The sequence below is a fragment of the Sphaerodactylus townsendi genome, linkage group LG04, assembly GCF_021028975.2.
Source record: "Sphaerodactylus townsendi isolate TG3544 linkage group LG04, MPM_Stown_v2.3, whole genome shotgun sequence".
Classification (NCBI taxonomy): domain Eukaryota; kingdom Metazoa; phylum Chordata; class Lepidosauria; order Squamata; family Sphaerodactylidae; genus Sphaerodactylus; species Sphaerodactylus townsendi.
In genome coordinates, this window is record NC_059428.1 from 155,928,460 (window position 1) to 155,946,828 (window position 18,369).

The following is an 18,369-nucleotide window of genomic DNA, read 5'->3' on the forward strand; positions in this document are numbered from 1 at the left end:
AACCTCCGTCTTGCTCACAGGGCCGACAGAAAAGCTGATAAGCACTGAGAGCACTTGCCAGCGCCTGATCTCTTCCTAAGCTCAAAGACACCACAGCCCTGGCTGCTGCGTGTTTCCCGGAACAGAAGTATTTTGTCAGAAGAGGGCCACCGTCCTCCTTTCAACTGCCATGTGACTGGTCGTCCCCATCTCTTTCCCCTCCGAACTGCTATGAAAGATCAGCCCTCAACAGGGCAAAAAGAGAGAAACAGAGCCGGTTCGTGTCGGAGCGACAAAAAGGTGAGGAATATGTAAGGCATTAAGTGCTCTTCAGTTCCACTGGCTGTGGGATGGGACAGTTCTTGCCCACTCCTTCAGGGTTTCAAGCAGTTACAGGTGAGGTCAGTTTGTAAACAGAGCTCTGAAGAAAAAACACTGTGCCCAGAAAAGCCTCTTAGTTCCATAAATGACACAACCACGGGAATGCGAATATTTTCTCTTCTACCCGCTAGTTAACTTTTGACCCGACAGTCATTTTGTTACAAAGACCAGAAAGTTAAGGGAAAAGAGAAAGATTTACAGGGCACTACAGCCATGGTGGTGAACCTATGGCACTCCAGATGTTCATGGACTACAACTCCCATCAGCCCCTGCCAGCATGGCCAATTGGCCTGCCATGCTGGCAGGGGCTGATGGGAATTGTAGTCCATGAACATCTGGAGTGCCATAGGTTCACCACCACTGCACTACAGTAGGAGCAGCAGTGGCGTAGGAGGTTAAGAGCTCGTGTATCTAATCTGGAGGAACCGAGTTTGATTCCCAGCTCTGCCGCCTGAGCTGTGGAGGCTTATCTGGGGAATTCAGATTAGCCTGTACACTCCCACACACGCCAGCTGGGTGACCTTGGGCTAGTCACAGCTTCTCGGAGCTATCTCAGCCCCACCGACCTCACAGGGTGTTTGTTGTGAGGGGGGAAGGGCAAGGAGATTGTGAGCCCCTTTGAGTCTCCTGCAGGAGAGAAAGGGGGGATATAAATCCAAACTCTTCTTCTTCTTGTTCACGCACACTCCAAACCTAACAGAATGCCACCTCTCAAGACAAGGACTGTCACGTTAACATGTCAACTGAAGGCAAATATCCACACGCTACTTAACCAGTTTGTTCTCTGGCTGCTGAATGAATTCTTTCAGTTGCTTTACAGTAGCCAGTCTTCGATCTCTGTCGTCTTCCCGAGTAATCCTCCGAAGAAGATTTGACAGTCGAGACTCATCAGAGTAAGACAATGATCGCTCTGGAAAGAGAAGCACAACCACGTACGACATTCAGTCAAAACGTCGAAATGAAGCGAGGTACAAGCGAACTGTCCCAGTTACCAAGAAGGGGAAAAAACCACAAGTAGTTCTGCCATCAATTGTGATGTCAAGTTATTGGTTTTCTGAAAAAGAAAGCATATTATGCTTCTAAAAGGGCCAACTGAGAGCAACTACAGAAACGTCTCTAGCTTTCACACAGCCCATTACCACTGTCTGCCTTCTGCTATGACTGCTCCGTCCAGGACTTCATCTAAACCAGGAATTACTACACAGACGGCCATCTTGTCGCACACATGCAAGACAGTGCCTAGGTTCCACCTCTTCACCACACTCTAGGCCAGTGGTGGCGAACCTTTGGCACTCCAAATGTTATGGACTACAATTCCCAATTGCCCATGCTGGCAGGGGCTGATGGGAATTGTAGTTCATAACATCTGGAGTGCCAAAGGTTCGCCACCACGGCTCTAGACAGATTAAAAACAGCACCCAAGACTGAAATGTGCAGAGGAAAATATAGGGCTCTTTAAAGAAGCCAGATGACAGTAAATATGACTGAGAACTAGGCCTGCCCCTACTTGCAAAACCCTGCCTATTCTTCCATGTAGCCCAATTTGTTCCTGGCACGTTAAATACGACAAGGAAGACAATTCAATGGCTCTCGTCAACCTATAGGGGACAAAATAAATTGCTCCAGCTAGCAAGAGCCTTGGGGATGGAGAATCCTGTCCCAGACCCTGGTAAGTACCTTTAACAGACCTAGCCTCATGCCCCTTTATTGTCTCTCAAAGGAGTGAATGGATGCACCGAACATGTTAGGCCTGTCTTCCGAGACAGGGAGCATGCAAAGGGGAAGTGATCCCCAAATATATTATCAATCCTCTTCTTACACCTCCAGCACAACAGGCATTGTTCCAAAATGGCCTAAAAGCATAAAGATCCAGCCAGTTTTCCGGGGGAAGGGTTGCACTTTTAATCTCTCTTTTCCACCTCTCTTACTCCATTTAGTGTTGTCACGGGAGAAAAAGCAATTGGCCTGCTTCAGAGGGCCGGCAATTCACCTAACCATTACCCCAGAAAACACCCATGTAGGAAGGAGCCTAAGAAACATAAGAGAGAGCCTGGATCAGACCAGAGTCCATCTAGTACAGCGCTCTGCTACCGGCAGTGGCCCACCAGGTGCCTTGGGGAGCTCACAGGCAGGAGGTGAAAGCAGTGGCCTTAAGAACATAAGGAAGAGCCTGCTGGATCAGAGCAGAGTCCATCTAGTCCAGCACTCTGCTACTCGCAGTGGCCCACCAGGTGCCTTGGGGAGCTCACAGGCAGGAGGAGAAAGCAATGGCCTTAAGAACATAAGAAATAGCCTGCTGGATCAGACCAGAGTCCATCTAGTCCAGCACTCTGCTACCGGCAGTGGCCCACCAGGTGCCTTTGGGAGCTCACAGGCAGGAGGTGAAAGCAATGGCCTGCCTTAGAACATGGGAAGAGCCTGCCTGGATCAGAGCAGAAGTCCATCTGGTCAGTCCAGCACTCCTGCTACTTTGCGCGGTAGCCCACCAGGTGCAGCTTAGGGGAGCTCTCAGAGGCAGGAGGGTGAAAGCAAAGTGGCCTTAAGAACATAAGAAAGAGCCTGCTGGATCAGACCAGAAGTCCATCCTGAGATCCAGCACTCCTGCTACTGCTTGGTGGCCACCAGGTGCCTTGGGGGGCTCAGGCGGGAGGTGAAAGCAAGCTATTGCCCAAGAACATGAAAGAGCCACTGGATCCAGACCAAGAGTCCATCTAGTCCAGCATCACCTTTCGCAGTGGCCCACCAGGTGCCTTGGGAAGGCTCAGAGGCCTTGGGAGGTGGCTGTGTATGCAGAAAGAGCCTGCTGGATCAGACCAGAGTCCATCTAGTCCAGCACTCTGCTACTCGCAGTGGCCCACCAGGTGCCTTGGGGAGCTCACATGCAGGATGTGAAAGCAAGGGCCTTCTGCTGCTGCTGCTGCTGCTCCTGAGCATTTGGTCTGCTAAGGCATTTGCAACTTCAGATCAAGGAGGATCAAGACTGGGAGCCATAGATCGACTTCTCCTCCATCAATCTGTCCAAGCCCCTTTGAAAGCTATCCAGGTTAATGGCCATCACCACCTCCTGTGGCAGCATATTCCAAACACCAATCACGCGTTGTGTGGAAAATATGTTTCCTTTTATTAGTCCTCATTCTTCCCCGCAGCATTTTCAGTGTATGCCCCCTGGTTCTAGTATTGTGAGAAAGAGAGAAAAAATTCTCTCGGTCAACATTTTTTACCCCGTGCATAATTTTATAGACTTCAATCATGTCCCCCCTCAGCCTGTGACAAATTATGCTAGACGAATGACAGGATATGACACATGCTCAAAAGTGAAGGGAGAAGGAAGGAACATCACAGTTCCAAGCCTCACCACATTCTCCAAAAGAACTTTCTTACTGTAGCATTTCATTTTGCCGCCACACATTTTCAGACTCCGCAGTCCAACAGGGCTTCACATTTGCTTGAGATTCCATTGCACTCGGGACAACTGCGGTCACAATGGAGGGATTTCAGTTCTTCCACAGAGTCGGCAGAAACCTTACCTTGTGTTTTCCTCATGTCTTTTGCGCCTAAAGCACGATTCCCATGCTGAACAGTGGTAAAATCAGGATTGTTCACATTGTTAACTCTCAGCTCTTGCCCCAACGACTTCCGACCATAAGTATTTTCCCCAGATCCTCCATTGACGCTGTAGCCACCTAAAAATGGCGATATCAGAAGTCACAATTTGTCGGTTTCTCTTGGGAGTCACATACTACACGGTTTTTTACTCCATTAGTACAACCTCTTAGCTAGCTGCTCCTCCCCAAGGAATTTCATCCCATAACGCCTCTTTTAAATGGTTGTCTCATGCTGATTTAATTACAACAGCTAGCATTTCCTGTTACATATAAATATTATTAAGTACCCTTTTCTTCATTCTGTACATCAGCGGGGACTCGGATATCATCATGTCTATGTCGAGACACCGCCGCTGAATTTGAGGGTTGTAATCCATAGGAGGAGGAAGAACTCCGGTCTCTGGATGAAGAGTATTTTAAATTCTCTTGGTCAGTTGATGCACTATCAGTTCTGCAAAAAAGTAGTAAAGATCTCAAGTTGGGTATAGTCCAACATATACATTTCTCAAGCACACATGCTTTCAAAAAAGGAAATTTGGAAAGGGCGGAGCATAGAAACATGATGGAACATAGGTACCTCACAGCTGCTTCAGAAATCGTGATAAATATTACATATCCCTCAGAATAACAAAATTGTACAGAAGGATTACCATTAAAAGACTTTAATCTTGAACAACTGTAACAGATTGTGGTGTGTTTTCCGGGCTGTGTGGCCGTGGTCTGGTGGATCTTGTTCCTAACGTTTCGCCTGCATCTGTGGCTGGCATCTTCAGAGGTGTATCATAGAGGGAAGTCTGTTACACACTGTGACAGATGAAGAGGCCAGCCACAGATACAGGCGAAACGTTAGGAAATGGAACTACCTGAGCTCTGTTCCACACTGACAACTCTAACCTTCAGTTGAATCCGGCTGTGAAAGCCTTCGACAATACAACTGTACCAGACACAGTTCAGTTCTGCTGTTTTTCCTACTTACAGCAAGCAACAGTGCATAGCCTGGAAATGTACAATGTACAACCCAGTTCCACAGAAAGAGATCTATCTATCAAAGACTGCAGTGACTCTTGTATCATCAGATTAATTTCCCATGCAAGCAAAATGATGTTTAAATTTTACAATCCAGACTTTTACATGTGGATCAAGATATGCCGGACGATTCAAGTGGACTCGGGAGAATCTTATTACTGATAGGTTTTTTTTAAGTTTGCCACCCTGTGGCCCCTAATTGGGTAGAAAGATGGTACAAATAAAATAAATATTTATGCATACCCCATACATCAATATATGGACTGTACTGCATGCAAGCAAGATCTACCGTGTTTCCCCGAATATAAGACAGTGTCTTTGGGAGCAAAAATTAATATAAGACACTGTCTTATATTAATTTTTGCTCCCAAAGATATGCTATGTCTTATTTTCAGGGGGATGCCTTATATTTTGTACTTCAGCAAAACCTCTACTATGTCTGATTTTCAGGGGATGTCTTATATTCGGGGAAACAAGGTAGTTATGAGACCGGGGGGGGGGGGGGGGTTTGCAACATTGGGAAGTGGCTTATGCCACTGCCTGCCTCCATGTGGGCTGAGAGAGTTCTGAGAGAACTGTGACTGGCCCAAGGCTACTCTGAAGGTTTCAGGCAGAGCAGCTGGGAATCGAACCTGGTTAGAACCCCACTGCTGTTAACCACTACACCTCACTGCTCCCTAGAGCACAGTTTCATTGTAGCGCTTTCCATCCTGGGTGAGAGGAAAGGAAATAGGATCCTGTGCTGGAGCATCCCAGGAGTCCTTCCTCGATGGCCTCCTGTGTCGAGATTTTATGTGGAGGCCGCAGTGGCCACCTTCCCCATAGGCTCCGTTCCTCAGCCAGGCACGTTTTTACAGACTTGATGTGGGCTGGAGAGAGCCGGCCCAGTTGCAATGCTACCAGGGAGCTTCCTGGCCACCTGTCATCTACATCAGAGGGCCTGTGTGACTGAGGAACGGGGTTTTGCTAGGACAGGGGTCTGCAACCTGTGGCTCCGGAGCCGCATGCGGCTCTTTCATCCTTGTACTGCGGCTCCGCATGGCTTGGGTCCTCTCAGCCTGCTTTGGAGAGTTGCCCTAAGAGTTAATGGGATAGAGTTCCCGTTCCTAGAGAGGCACAGCCCTAGACAGCTATCCCACTTCCGGCTTTCCTGTCCCAGCTGCCTGGTTGGCTGATGACAGTGATGTAGCACTTGATGGATTTCATAACACACTATAATTGTTTATACAAAGTGTAAAGGTAATATATACAGTGTTATCTTTATTTTAATTGTCAAAAGTATTTGCGGCTCCAAGTGTTTCCTTTTCTGTGGAAAACGGGTCCAAATGGCTCTTTGGGTGTTAAAGGTTGCTGACCCCTGTGTTAGGAGCTTCAAAGGGACGAAGCCCCAATTCTTCCTACCACCATCCCTGCATGTTAAAGCAGCGGTGGCAACATAAAACTGGCTCGTGGGTTCGTATGGGGCAAAGAACTTTCAGGTACATTCCTCGACTTCATACTCCTAACAGCCAGGTCACATATGGACCTAAGTGTGCTAAGCCCACAGACTTCAAGGAGCTGCTTGAAAACCAAGTAAGACTACCTTCTGTCTATGCTGAGAGTAGGTACGGTGAACGTCGCAGTTGGTACGTTGTGCCAGATTCAAAACCACGCAACTCAAAAGAAGAGATGCAAGTAAACTAACAAGGGTCCACAGCTCCTGGAAAAACACCGTAGGCCAATTAAGAACCCCCATCAGTGATTTAAAACGGCAAACATCTAAATGCTTAACCAATCAGGACTTGCTTATACACTGCTGTGAAAATCTACTCTGGCAAAGAGGTTTAAACAGCTACATTCCTGATGCTTCCAAAGGTTGCTTTATTAAATTTTAAAAAAAAGGACCCCTCCAGCACAAAGCAGAGAGACGTACCCTGAACTAAGCTTTATTAAAGTGGTGGACATTAATCTCAACAAGTGTTTCTCTGCCAAAGCTCAGCTTAAAAGCTGTCGGGCAGAATCCGCACAGTAAGTATGAACAGAGCGAAGTTTCGTTTTTAAAAGAAAACAAATCTGAATGTGAAAACAAATTAAGTGAAAACGAATCTGAATGCTGGAGAAGTTTCTAAACAGTTGCAGAAGGCAAAACAGGACGTGTCCGAATCAAGACTCCCATTAATATAGGTGTCAAACCCGCGGCCCTCCAGATGTTATGGACTACAGTTCCCATCATCCCCTGCCAGCATGATGCTGGCAGGATGATGGGAACTGTGGTCCATAACATCTGGAGGGCCACGAGTTTGACACCTGTGCAACAGACTACTTTCATCACCAGTGGGTGTGGGTGTATGATACATTGGTCACTTAGAAGACGAATAACATAAAGTTCATTAAAAACTGTTGTGGAGGGGGAAAAAACAGTTTTAGGGGAAAAAAACTACTACAGTTTATTCACAACACCGGACAAACATGTATGCAAGATTGCAGCCTCGTTGAGTTTTTACTCTGAGCCCAGTTTCGTTACTTGCAAGAGCGACTCAGTGACCCATACAAATTGATACATCAGTACAATAACAGGGTCATTTACCATATGAACAAAAATGTAATAATACCACTCAGCTTATCATAACACTTGCTTTTCTTTTTCTTCCCTTTTTTCTATTTTTACACACACACACACCCGGCAAATAAGCTATTCCAAAACCTAATGTTCACCCCCTATTTATGACTAGAAAGTATTATGTCTTTGAGGGATTCCCAAGAATCCTTACAATCTCTGCAAGCTTCATACATTTAATCGTGGCACACACTTTGACTAACCATTCATTAATTTGGGTGCTGTGTGGTTTCCGGGCTGTATGGCCGTGTTCTAGCAGAAGAAAGGTTAGAGAACACAGTAAGTGTGCTTTCCTGAGCCGTAGTTTTTCCAATCTCCGTGTGTCTTGGAACAATTTCTCCCCGTAGAGATGTTCAATGTATTGTCGAAGGCTTTCACGGCCGGAACCACTTGGGTGCTGTGCGGTTTCTGGGCTGTATGGCCGTGTTTTAGCAGCCCGGAAACCACACAGCACCCAAGTGGTTCCGGCCATGAAAGCCTTCAACAATACATTCATTAATTATTGGGATGTCGAGACCCGGTCATGATCTTTCTTCCTCTATCTTAGTGACCATCGATAAGGTGGCTGCTACCTCCAGATTTTTAATGCTGGATTCAAATATCCAAGACAGGTAACAGAAACAGCTGAGAACTAGTAACCCAAAACTTTTCAGTATTATCTGTATACGCTGCTGCCAAAGCGCTTCCACAAACTCAGTGGTTCTCAACCTGGAGGTCGGGACCCCTTTGGGGGTCGAACGATCCTTTCACAGGGGCCGCCTAAGACTCTCTGCATCAGTGTTCTCCATCTGTAAAATGGATAAATGTTCGGGTTGGGGGTCACCACAACATGGGGAACCGTATTAAAGGGTCGCGGCATTAGGAAGGTTGAGAACCACTGCACAAACTGAATAAAGTCAGCAATCTCTTTGCCCGCAATTCCAAAGTCCTGCAGCATTTCTTAACTTATTTACTTCATCTGAACTCCACCTGTCTCCCCAACAAGGACCCAAAGAGCCGGAGTGGTATAGTGATTAAGAGCATGTGGAATCTAATCTGTAGAACCAGGTTTGATTCCCCACTCCCCCACATGAAGCCTGGGTGATCTTGGGCCAATCACAGTTCTCTCCAAACTCTCTCAGCCCCACCTCCCTCACAAGGTGCTCGTTGCGGGGAGGGGAAGGAGTCTGGGAGCCATGTTGGGACTCCTTGTGGTTGAGAAAAGCAGGATAAAAATCTGAACTCCTCTTCTTACAACCATCTCCCTTGCTCCAATTTATCTTCACAACAGCCCTGTGAGGTACATCAGGCTGGGAGCGTTGCAACTAGCTCAGGTTTACCAAGAAAGGTTCCAGTGGGTAGCAAGTCTCCCAGATCCTAGGCTGACTCACTAGTCACGATGCCACACTGGCCCTCAAGAGTTAAATATCATCTGATCAACTCTTCATGGTAGTCCTATAGGTTAACGGCTACTGAGGACTTTGACTTGCTAAGGAATAAACATATTCCTGAGGTTTACTTGCCTATACGGTATCCTGTTCACCTGCTTGTTTAAACATTTCCCGACTTGAAAACACAGTAAAGATAGTCAGTACATTTCAAACAAACTGTTCCAAAACAGACATGTTATATAAAACCAATACAAAAATGTACTCAACTCCAAAGTGCTATGCACAGTCGTTTATTTCGTGCAGTGCCTTACCGAGAAAAGCTGATAAAATCGGATTATTAAAAACTAAATTCGATTTCATGATGAGAAAGCAACGAACTTTCACTACCAGCCGCACCTACAAAATTCCCCCACTCCGGTCTCCTGTGTACACAAACGGCCTAACTTCCCACTCAGTTTGCGCTTTCTATTGTGAAGATCTACACTTCAGGGGGAAGTTTGAGAGAGTAGCAAAGGATCAGAACTCTGAAATAGCAGTTTTCAGAGCACCAGAATGAGCTTGGAGGGAAGTTATCAAAATGACAAATAAGGCAGAGTTGGGGACTGCTCCTAAATCAGGGGTCTGCAACCTGCGGCTCTCCAGATGCTGGCAGGGGCTGATGGGAATTGTAGTCCATGAACATCTGGAGAGCCACAGGTTGCAGACCCCTGTCCTAAATGAAGCGCAAGACTGAAAAGGTGGAGGTTTGAAGTCTGTTTTTGGTCTCGGGATGCTACGACAATAACGAAAAGCCAGATCACTGCCAGAGTGTGGGCCCAGAGACTGCACAAACAGAAAGGGTTTTTAAAACCAGAACCTCGTGTTACTCTTGTACCAAACAGTGCCCTGTCCTGGACAACCAGGGCTAGCATGATCTCATCAGGTCTCAGAAGCTACGCAGGGTCAGCCATGGTTAGTATTTGAACGGAAGACCGCCAAGGAAGCCCAGGGCTGCTATGCAGAGGCAGGCAACGGCAAACCACCTCTGAACTCCTCTTGGCTTCAAAATCCTACAGGGTCACCGCAAATCAGTTGTGACTTGACAGCCCGTCTCACCACAACCAAACAGTAGAATGTGCCAAGAGAATTATTAACTACAGCATGACTACAACTTTTAAGTTTCTCACCAAAACTGCCGGTTTGAAGCATAGCAGGAATGATGGGTTAACGTCACGGAGTGATGTAGTAAGCCAGCACGCTTCTCGCAGCCTAGCTTATGAAATTAGTTTTAAAAAATTTAAAACTGAGAGACAGAAAAAAGGGAAAGGCTGTTTGAATAGTCAATTGGTGCCCGATCTAAGTGGCACTTGCGTGCCATGAAGCAAGGACAGGGGTCTCCAGAAGGGGCACGAAGTTAGCAAGAAAAGCTTTCTCCACGACTTCTCTTCCTAACGGGAAAAAAAGCTGTGCATGCTTGTAAACACAACTGATAAGCAAAGGAAAGGCAATTCTACTTATTACCAGGAAACTGTTGGGATTCATCTGAAGTGTCTTTAGCATGGGCAAATGACTAAATTTGGGGTGTTGCAGGCTTACTTACAAAAACCACTACAGAATCATCCAACAAACTTCATACCTGACATACACAGAGAGAAGCTGTTTCAGATGTCACATGCCCCTGTGAATCCTCTCTTCAGTTCACACGTGCATCCCTTTCAAGATTTTGGATAGCAAGATGAGGTTTCCCTCCCCCCGCCGAATATACCAACAAAAGAAGTGGTCTTCTATTTGCATACAACTTATGTCCAGTAATTGTTTTTCCGTATATGACATCTTCAAAGGCCAGGGTGATTCTCTCTGAGCGATTGCAGTAAGTATTGCACAATCCCACTAAAGTGACAGTTGCCGTGTTTACGTATTTGAAGGGATAATGTTAATTCCAGATCACTGAGCCATTCAAAATTGCTGACGTGCACGTTTGTGATTCTCACACGTGCTCTCGTGATGTCAACAGAACTTCATTGACACAGCACCCCTTAAGCTGCTTGTAACTGACTTACAGAAACAAACAAGGTAACATTTTCCAACCCCTCCGCTGCTCAAAGAGAACACCAACTAACACCTGCCTCTCTGTTGTGGCTTACCAGTTAGCCAGCCGGCAATAACAAGTTCAGACCTCTCGGAGATCCAGGCATTACAGAAAGTAACAGATCTCCGCAATTTTGTATTGCTTTCATATGCAGAAATGTTACTCTATGGCTAAAATCTTACGCATACCCTAAGGAATCTAATGCAGAACTGCACTGTAAATACTATATTAAAAGATATGCCCTACTTTAGAGAACTAGATGCTAGGCAAGCTGATTTAACTGAAGGGACACACAATTCATGAACAAAAGACACACAACTTGACTGAACGTATTCGCCCACAGAAGGCAGAATCTCTAAATCTTAAATTAAATTCGTCCTAAATAATTTCTCGAAAACAACTTTCCATTTTGACCCTTTTGTTAATTTTCATTCCGTTAATTTTGAGGTCTTCATGGAATCTGTAACAAAAATCTCAACACTGTAAGTCTGGTCCGCCTCTTAATTCGCAGCAGTTTCACTCAGATGCCAAAAAAGACACTGTATCCCACTCCTGAAATAATATTTTACATTGTATTGTCGAAGGCTTTCACAGTTGGAATCACTGGGGTGCTGTGTGGTTTCCGGGCTGTATGGCCGTGTTCTAGCAGCATTCTCTCCTGACGTTTCGCCTTCATCTGTGGCTGGCATCTTCAGAGGATGAAGGCGAAACGTCAGGAGAGAATGCTGCTAGAACACGGCCATACAGCCCGGAAACCACACAGCACCCCAATATTTTACACTGCTGACACTAAATTATGATTAATGGCAAAACAGCAGAGCGTAGGGAAATAATGGCCCATACTGAAAGAAACCTATAACTACATTCCATCTAGTCCAGTGATGGTGAACCTTTTTGAGACCGAGTGCCCAAACTGCAACCCAAAACCCACTTATTTATCGCAAAGTGCCAACAAGGCAACTTAACCTGAATACTGAGGTTTTAGTTTAGAAAAATCAGTTGGCTATCAGGCATGCGTTACTCGGGAGTAAGCTTGGTGGTAGTCGGTGGCTTTGCTTTGAAGCAACTGTGCAACTCTTCCAATAGGTCAGTGGTGGAGAACCTTTGGCACTCCAGATGTTATGGACTACAATTCCCATCAGCCCCAATTGGCCATGCTGGCAGGGGCTGATGGAAATTGTAGTCCATAACATCTGGAGTGCCAAAGGTTTGCCACCACGGCAACAGGTGAATTACGACCCCAGGAGGGTTTACTCAGAAGCAAGCCCCATTGTCAGCAACCGATCTTACTCCCAGGTAAAGGATCACGCTTTAGTTCTTCGCATGAAAATCAGTGGAGTTTAACAGCGCTTAACAGGGTTACCTACACTGATTCCCAAAACTAGGTCTTAGGTTTGATGCTAATAATCGAGCCCAGCAGCCCAGGCCAGCCTAGATGTGGGGGCGGGGGGACGACTCTGTTTGCGCGTGCCCACAGAGAGGGCTCTGAGTGCCACCTCTGGCACCTGTGCCATAGGTTCGCCACCACTGATCTAGTCAATGGTATTTCAAGCTCGAATTTTCTGCCCAGAAATCCCCCCACCCCATACCACACGGTGGTCCATTTTTGCAAAGGAGAGGCCAGCCAAAAGCAGACAGCAGTGTGACATCAGAGGGTCTGCTCTTCAAGGAAAAACAAATAACCACAGCCCAACCCCTAGATCAGTGATGGCGAACCTATGGCACGGGTGCCACAGGTGGCACTCGGAGCCCTCTCTGTGGGCACTTGCACACAGAGTTTGTCATGTGGGGGGCGGAAAATCACCCCCCCCCCCTACATACATCTAGGCTGGCCTGGGCCACTGAGCACAACATGTGCACACCACAGTGAGCAGGAAGGACTCGGCTGGTGGGCCCGGTGCCTGTGCGCCGGGTGGCTGCTTCCGGGGGGGGGGGGCGGGGCGCAGAGGAGGCAGAGATGCTAGAGAGGAACAGAGTGGTACGCGTGGGAGTTGCTGGAGACTAGAGCAGGCTGGCCCCTGCTTGCGCAGGTGAGGGCGGAGGAAGAGGGAGCCAACTGTTCTAAACTAAAACCTCAGCATTCAGGTTAAATTCCGGGTTGGCACTTTGCGATAAATAAGTGAGGTTTGGGTTGCAATTTGGGCACTTGGTCTCAAAAAGGTTTGCCAACACTGCCCTAGATAAACAATTACAATTACAATTCCACTTTGCAGGGGTTAGGGCAGGGGTAGGGAACCTGCGGCTCTCCAGATGTTCAGGAACTACAATTCCCATCAGCCCCTACCAGCATGGCCAATTGGCCATGCTGACAGAGGCTGATGGGAATTGTAGTTCCTGAACATCTGGAGAGCCGCAGGTTCCCTACCCCTGGGTTAGGGGCACTGCACCCCCCTTGATCTGTAAAGTCGAGTAAACTCCCTTCATACCAGAGAATAAGCCTGATTTCTTTTTCAACAAATTGGGTATGTTTATGGCAGGGGTAGGGAACCTTTAACACTCAAAGAGCCATTTGGACCTGTTTTCCATGGGAAAAGAAAACACTTGGAGCCGCAAATAATTTTTGACATTTAAAATAAAGATAACACTGTATATATTGGGTTTTTTAACCTTTTACTCCGCTCATTTTGATAAGTGCATGATGCGTCTGCCCTGCTGCCTGCAGGGCGGGCAAGGATGGGGCCAGTGGCTCAGCTCGTGGAGCCACAGTGCAAGGGCAGAAGAGCCGCATGCGGCTCTCGAGCCGCAGGTTCCCTACCCCTGGTTTATGGTATTAAAAGATAAAATAGGTTGACACTATAGACCCATGATGGCAAACCTCTGGCACTCCAGATGTTTTGGACTACAATTCCCATCAGCAGGGGCTGATGGGAAATGTAGTCCAAAACATCCAGAGTGCCAAAGGTTCGCCACCACGGCTATAGACTATACAGTACTGAACATATATTTTATGCATTTCTGAGCTTCTAAACTTTTTCTGTGGCGTCTGCTGGCCTTTGTGGGTCATCTGTGGCTTTCAGCTCCCAAAATATTCTCATTTAATTCCTTGCGCCGACCTGCGATATGTCGAAACCACGAGGGGGAACCCGTGATGTGAGAGGGATAACCGTACCTAGATCCCAACCAAAATTAAGTGATTTGATATTAGAAGATACTTGGCACTTTCTCTCAATATAAATACTGAAGAAAAATTCTAGGAGGTTTTCTTCCATGCATGAACATTAATCATGGGGCAGATAATGTAAGTTAATTAATATGGGGCAGGTAATCTATTAATACGGGGCAGGTAATCTAAGTAATCATCATGATGCACAAAGTTTAAGGCAAGTAGGTAAAAGTTCCCTTAACAATGATGCATATTCAAAAGACCGAGATGCACTATTAAGCCACATTAAGTGTTTTAAGTTTTTTAAAAGTCTGCATGGAATATGTAAGGATTCAGAATAGATATCACAGCAAGTTTAAACATTTTTAAATGAAAGGAAAACCAAAAATATCCTACACGCCTGTGAAACAGCATTTATGTTTGATAACAGACTTGAAGTACAACTCACTCAGTGCACCTTAACTGCAAACAATGCCAACTTTGTTTCAAACTCTTCTCTCTCAATTAACTGCCAACGAAAAATGCACGGACAACAGACTACTACGCAAGCCACAGGATCGCCTTCAGAGTCTCAACGCCCACCTAGCTAGACTTCCTCTCTTCTGGAAAAGTTAAAAAGTAATCAGAGGAGCGTCGAAGTAGCGATTCAAATGTCCTGTGAGATTGTCCCGGCAGGTGACAGAAGCAAAGAAAGGGGTGAAATCAATGAAGTGAAATCTACGATATTAATAACAAATTCTGCCAGGAAAGAGGCTGGAGCAACTGTGAGTGCTGTCAGGTTCCTTGCTGCTCACATTATCCAAACAGAATTAGCTGCAGAAGAACCTTAAGACCTTTGAAGTTACCCCCATACTTCTCAGCCTTCATCAGTCAGCCTCCTATAAATGATGCCACAGTTCTCTCCCTCTGCATCAGCTCTCAATCACTCCAGAGAAGGTGTTGTGTTTGTCCGTTGCAGCAGAAACAAACAGCGGCCCTGTGGCACCATCCAAGACCAACAACCTTTTATCCAGCACAACCTCCCATGAACTATTTATTCATTTAATTCAATGTATGGGCCACCTTACCCCATACAACAGTGGTGGCGAACCACCATGGCCATACAAGCTCGGGGCGGCTTACACCATCAAAATACAACATCAAAATCAATAGAATATATTTATCCGCTTCTTCAGATGCAACAGGTACCTTCTTTAAGTGGACTCCAGTGGCACCCCTGAAGACAAACCAGATTTTGTTACAGACCCAGCTGTCCTGGACTACAACCCCTTCTTCAGATGATGAGGCACAAGGAACACATCAGATGCCACAGAGTGAGGATCAACTCAGAGCATCTGAGGGAGCGGACTGTAGTCAGCAAAGCTGAAACTGAGGTTAAATTTCGTCTCCTTTCTGTAGTGCCAAAGATCCCAATGAACCTGCAGGCGTGGGCTATAGGCCACAAGCACCGATGCTGGAGCAAAGCTTTGGTTGTCTGCACAAGCAGATGCAAGCCAACGTGGCGTAGCGGTTACAGTGTCAAACCACAATGGGGGAGGCCCAGAATATCCATTCTGCCACGGAAGCTCGCTGGGTGACCTGGGGTCAGTCACTTCCCAACAGCCTAACCCGTCTCACTTGGCTGCTGTGATGAGGATAAAATGTCAGAGGAAAGGACCACGTTGCAATCTGCTTCGGCTCCCAATTGGAGAGAAAGTTGCCGGCATAAACACTTCAATAATGATAGCGGGCTCTAGTCCATAGAAGCCAGTACCAGAGCAACACCTTGCTCACCTTTATGGACTCACAAGTGCCAGTTTGTTCATGTCCCCACAATCTATCCCCACCCTGACACAATCCTCATTTCCCACACCACTGTGCAACAAATAGCACAAATTCCACAAAACCTCCCCTTCCAAAAAGGGCTGCTGGGTGTCTCTTGGCCACCAGCGGGAGTAGGGTGGCCAGATCCAGGTTGGGAAGCTCCGGAAGGTTTACAGGTGGAACCTGAGGAGGACAGAGGCCACAGAGTCACAGAGTCCACCCTCCAAACCATCTAACTTCTCCAACAGAATTGATCTCTGCAGTTTGGCGGTGAGCTGTCGTTTCAGGGAATCCCCAGGTCTCACCTGGAGGCTGGTTTACCTAGGAAAGCATTTGGGGTACAATGGAAACCTAGGAAAGCATTTGGGGTACAATGCCATAGAGTCAAATCCTCCCAAACAGATTGTCTCCAGGGAAAATGATCTCTGTAATCCAGAGCTGAGCTGTCGTTTCAGGGAAACCTGGAGGCTGGTTTCCCGAGGAAGAAGACCTCAGCGGGGTACAATCCTGCACAGCCCACCCTACAAAGCATTTCTTTTCTCCAGGGGAACTGGTATCGCCAGTCTGGAAGATGGCATCCCTACCTGGAGACTGATTTGGGGATAAGCGTGGGGAGGAAAGGGACCTCAGTGGGGCGTAATCCCATACAGTCGACCCTCCCAACCATCCATTTTCTCAGGTGTCAAACTCGTGGCCCTCCAAGTGTTATGGACTACAGTTCCCATCATCCCCTGCCAGCATGAACAATTGCTCATGCTGGAAGGGAATGATGGGAACTGTAGTCCATAACACCTGGAGGGCCAGGGGAAAAGATCTCTGGCGTCTGCAGGTAACCTGTCATTCAGGGGTCCCACCTGGAGGCCGGCATCTGTCCCTCCAAGTCAGATTGGCAGGGTAAAAACGCAATATGTACACAAACAAAAATGTAATATACAAATCTTCTGGAAAAACTGTCTTGACCTATATACCCACACATCCTGTGATCGCTGGCAGACGACTCGTGAGCACAAGCACACATCCGGAACGCTTCTCAGCGGAGAGCATGGGAATTGGGAAGGCGAGGAGAACTGGCGGAGGAGGGGGGGTTCCACCCCACCCCCATCCCTGCCTTCTTTTAAAAAGACCCCACACACGATCCGCCCAAACCCACTGGGGGGGGGGGGCAACAAGGGGAGGGCTGGTTTTGACACCACCTCTTCCTCTCCCTGCCCGACAAAACACACAACCAGGAAAGGGCCTCCTCGGTGATAGTAAAAGCGGAGGGAGGGAAGCCAAGTGGGCGTCTCCTCCTCCTCCTCCTCGCCCCCCCCCCCAAGGCACCCCGACCCTGGCCCAGCACGCGCTTCTGTCACCCTGGGCTCCAAGGAGGAGCCACTGAAGTGGGGGCGAGCAGCAGAGATCCCCCGACCCATTATGGGCAGCGACAGCAGACGCCTCTCCCCCCTCCCCTGTCCCCAGGCCTGCCTCCATCTCACGCCGACCTCGCAGGGTCGTCCCACCCCCACCCCCGTGGAGGCCGCATCGCCCTACCTGGGCTGCCAGTCATTCCAGCCCCGCGGGGGGTAGTGCTGCCTGGCGCCGGACGACGACGAGGAGCCGCTCAGCCGAGATCCCGGGCCTCTGCGGCTCATTCCCTTGCCCGAGACGGCATGGCCGGCCGGGGGGGCGGCGGCGGCGGGGGAGGGGGGCGGCGGGCGGGGAGGCGGGAAAAGGAGGCCGGTAATGGCGGAAGGGCGCGGGAGGAGGGCGGCGGCGGCGGCGGCTCCGTTCCCGCGGCGGATCTGGGCGTCTCACGCGGGCAGGGCGAGGGGGGAAGCGGGGCGACGACAGCGGCGGCCCCGCCTGCGCCTCCTCCTCCTCCTGCTGCTGCTGCTGCTGCTGCTGCTCCTCGGGCTCGTCAGGCTGGGGCGAGGCCGCGCGGCATGCCGGGAAAGCAGGCCGCAGGGGCTGCGCTGGGCCGCCCGCCGCGAGGCACTCTGGGAGGGAGCGACGGGGCGGGGCGAGCGCGGCCGTTGCTCAGGCCAGGCGACAGTCAGGCCCGCGTTGCCAGCCTCCCGGCCAGGCCGGGAGATGCCCCTGAGTTCTCTTCCGCTGGAGAAGATGGCTGCTTTGGAGGGTGGCCTCTATGGCATTGTCCCCTGCTGGAGGAGGGATGCCAGCCTCCAGGTGGCGCCTGGAGATCTCCCGCTATTTCCATGCGTTTCCAGCCAAGCAAGAGCAGTTTTCCTGGAGAAGATGGCTGCTTTGGAGGGTGGGACCTATAACGTTGTACCCTGCTGGAGAAAGGATGCCAGCCTCCAGGTGGCACCTGGAGATCTCCCGCTGTTCCCAGTCAAGCAAGAGCGGTCCTGCTGGAGAAGATAGCTGCTTTGGAGGGTGGGACCTATAACATTGTACTCTGCTGGAGAGGGGATGCCAGCCTCCAGGTGGCGCCTGGA

The 18,369-nt window shown here is 48.5% G+C and overlaps 1 protein-coding gene across 1 annotated transcript in view; it reads right to left on the reverse strand.

The window, feature by feature from the left end:
* Positions 1 to 17,842, reverse strand: part of SMG1 (SMG1 nonsense mediated mRNA decay associated PI3K related kinase) — a 68,314-nt gene extending 50,472 nt beyond the window's left edge. The window contains exons 1-4 of the mRNA XM_048494185.1: positions 17,462 to 17,842; positions 4,253 to 4,416; positions 3,888 to 4,043; positions 1,134 to 1,270 (exon numbers count right to left, since the gene is read on the reverse strand). Coding sequence (XP_048350142.1) covers positions 1,134 to 1,270; positions 3,888 to 4,043; positions 4,253 to 4,416; positions 17,462 to 17,562 — 558 coding nt within the window. The 5' untranslated portion in view covers positions 17,563 to 17,842. The remainder of the gene's footprint in view (positions 1 to 1,133; positions 1,271 to 3,887; positions 4,044 to 4,252; positions 4,417 to 17,461) is intronic.
* Positions 17,843 to 18,369: the final 527 nt, after the last annotated feature.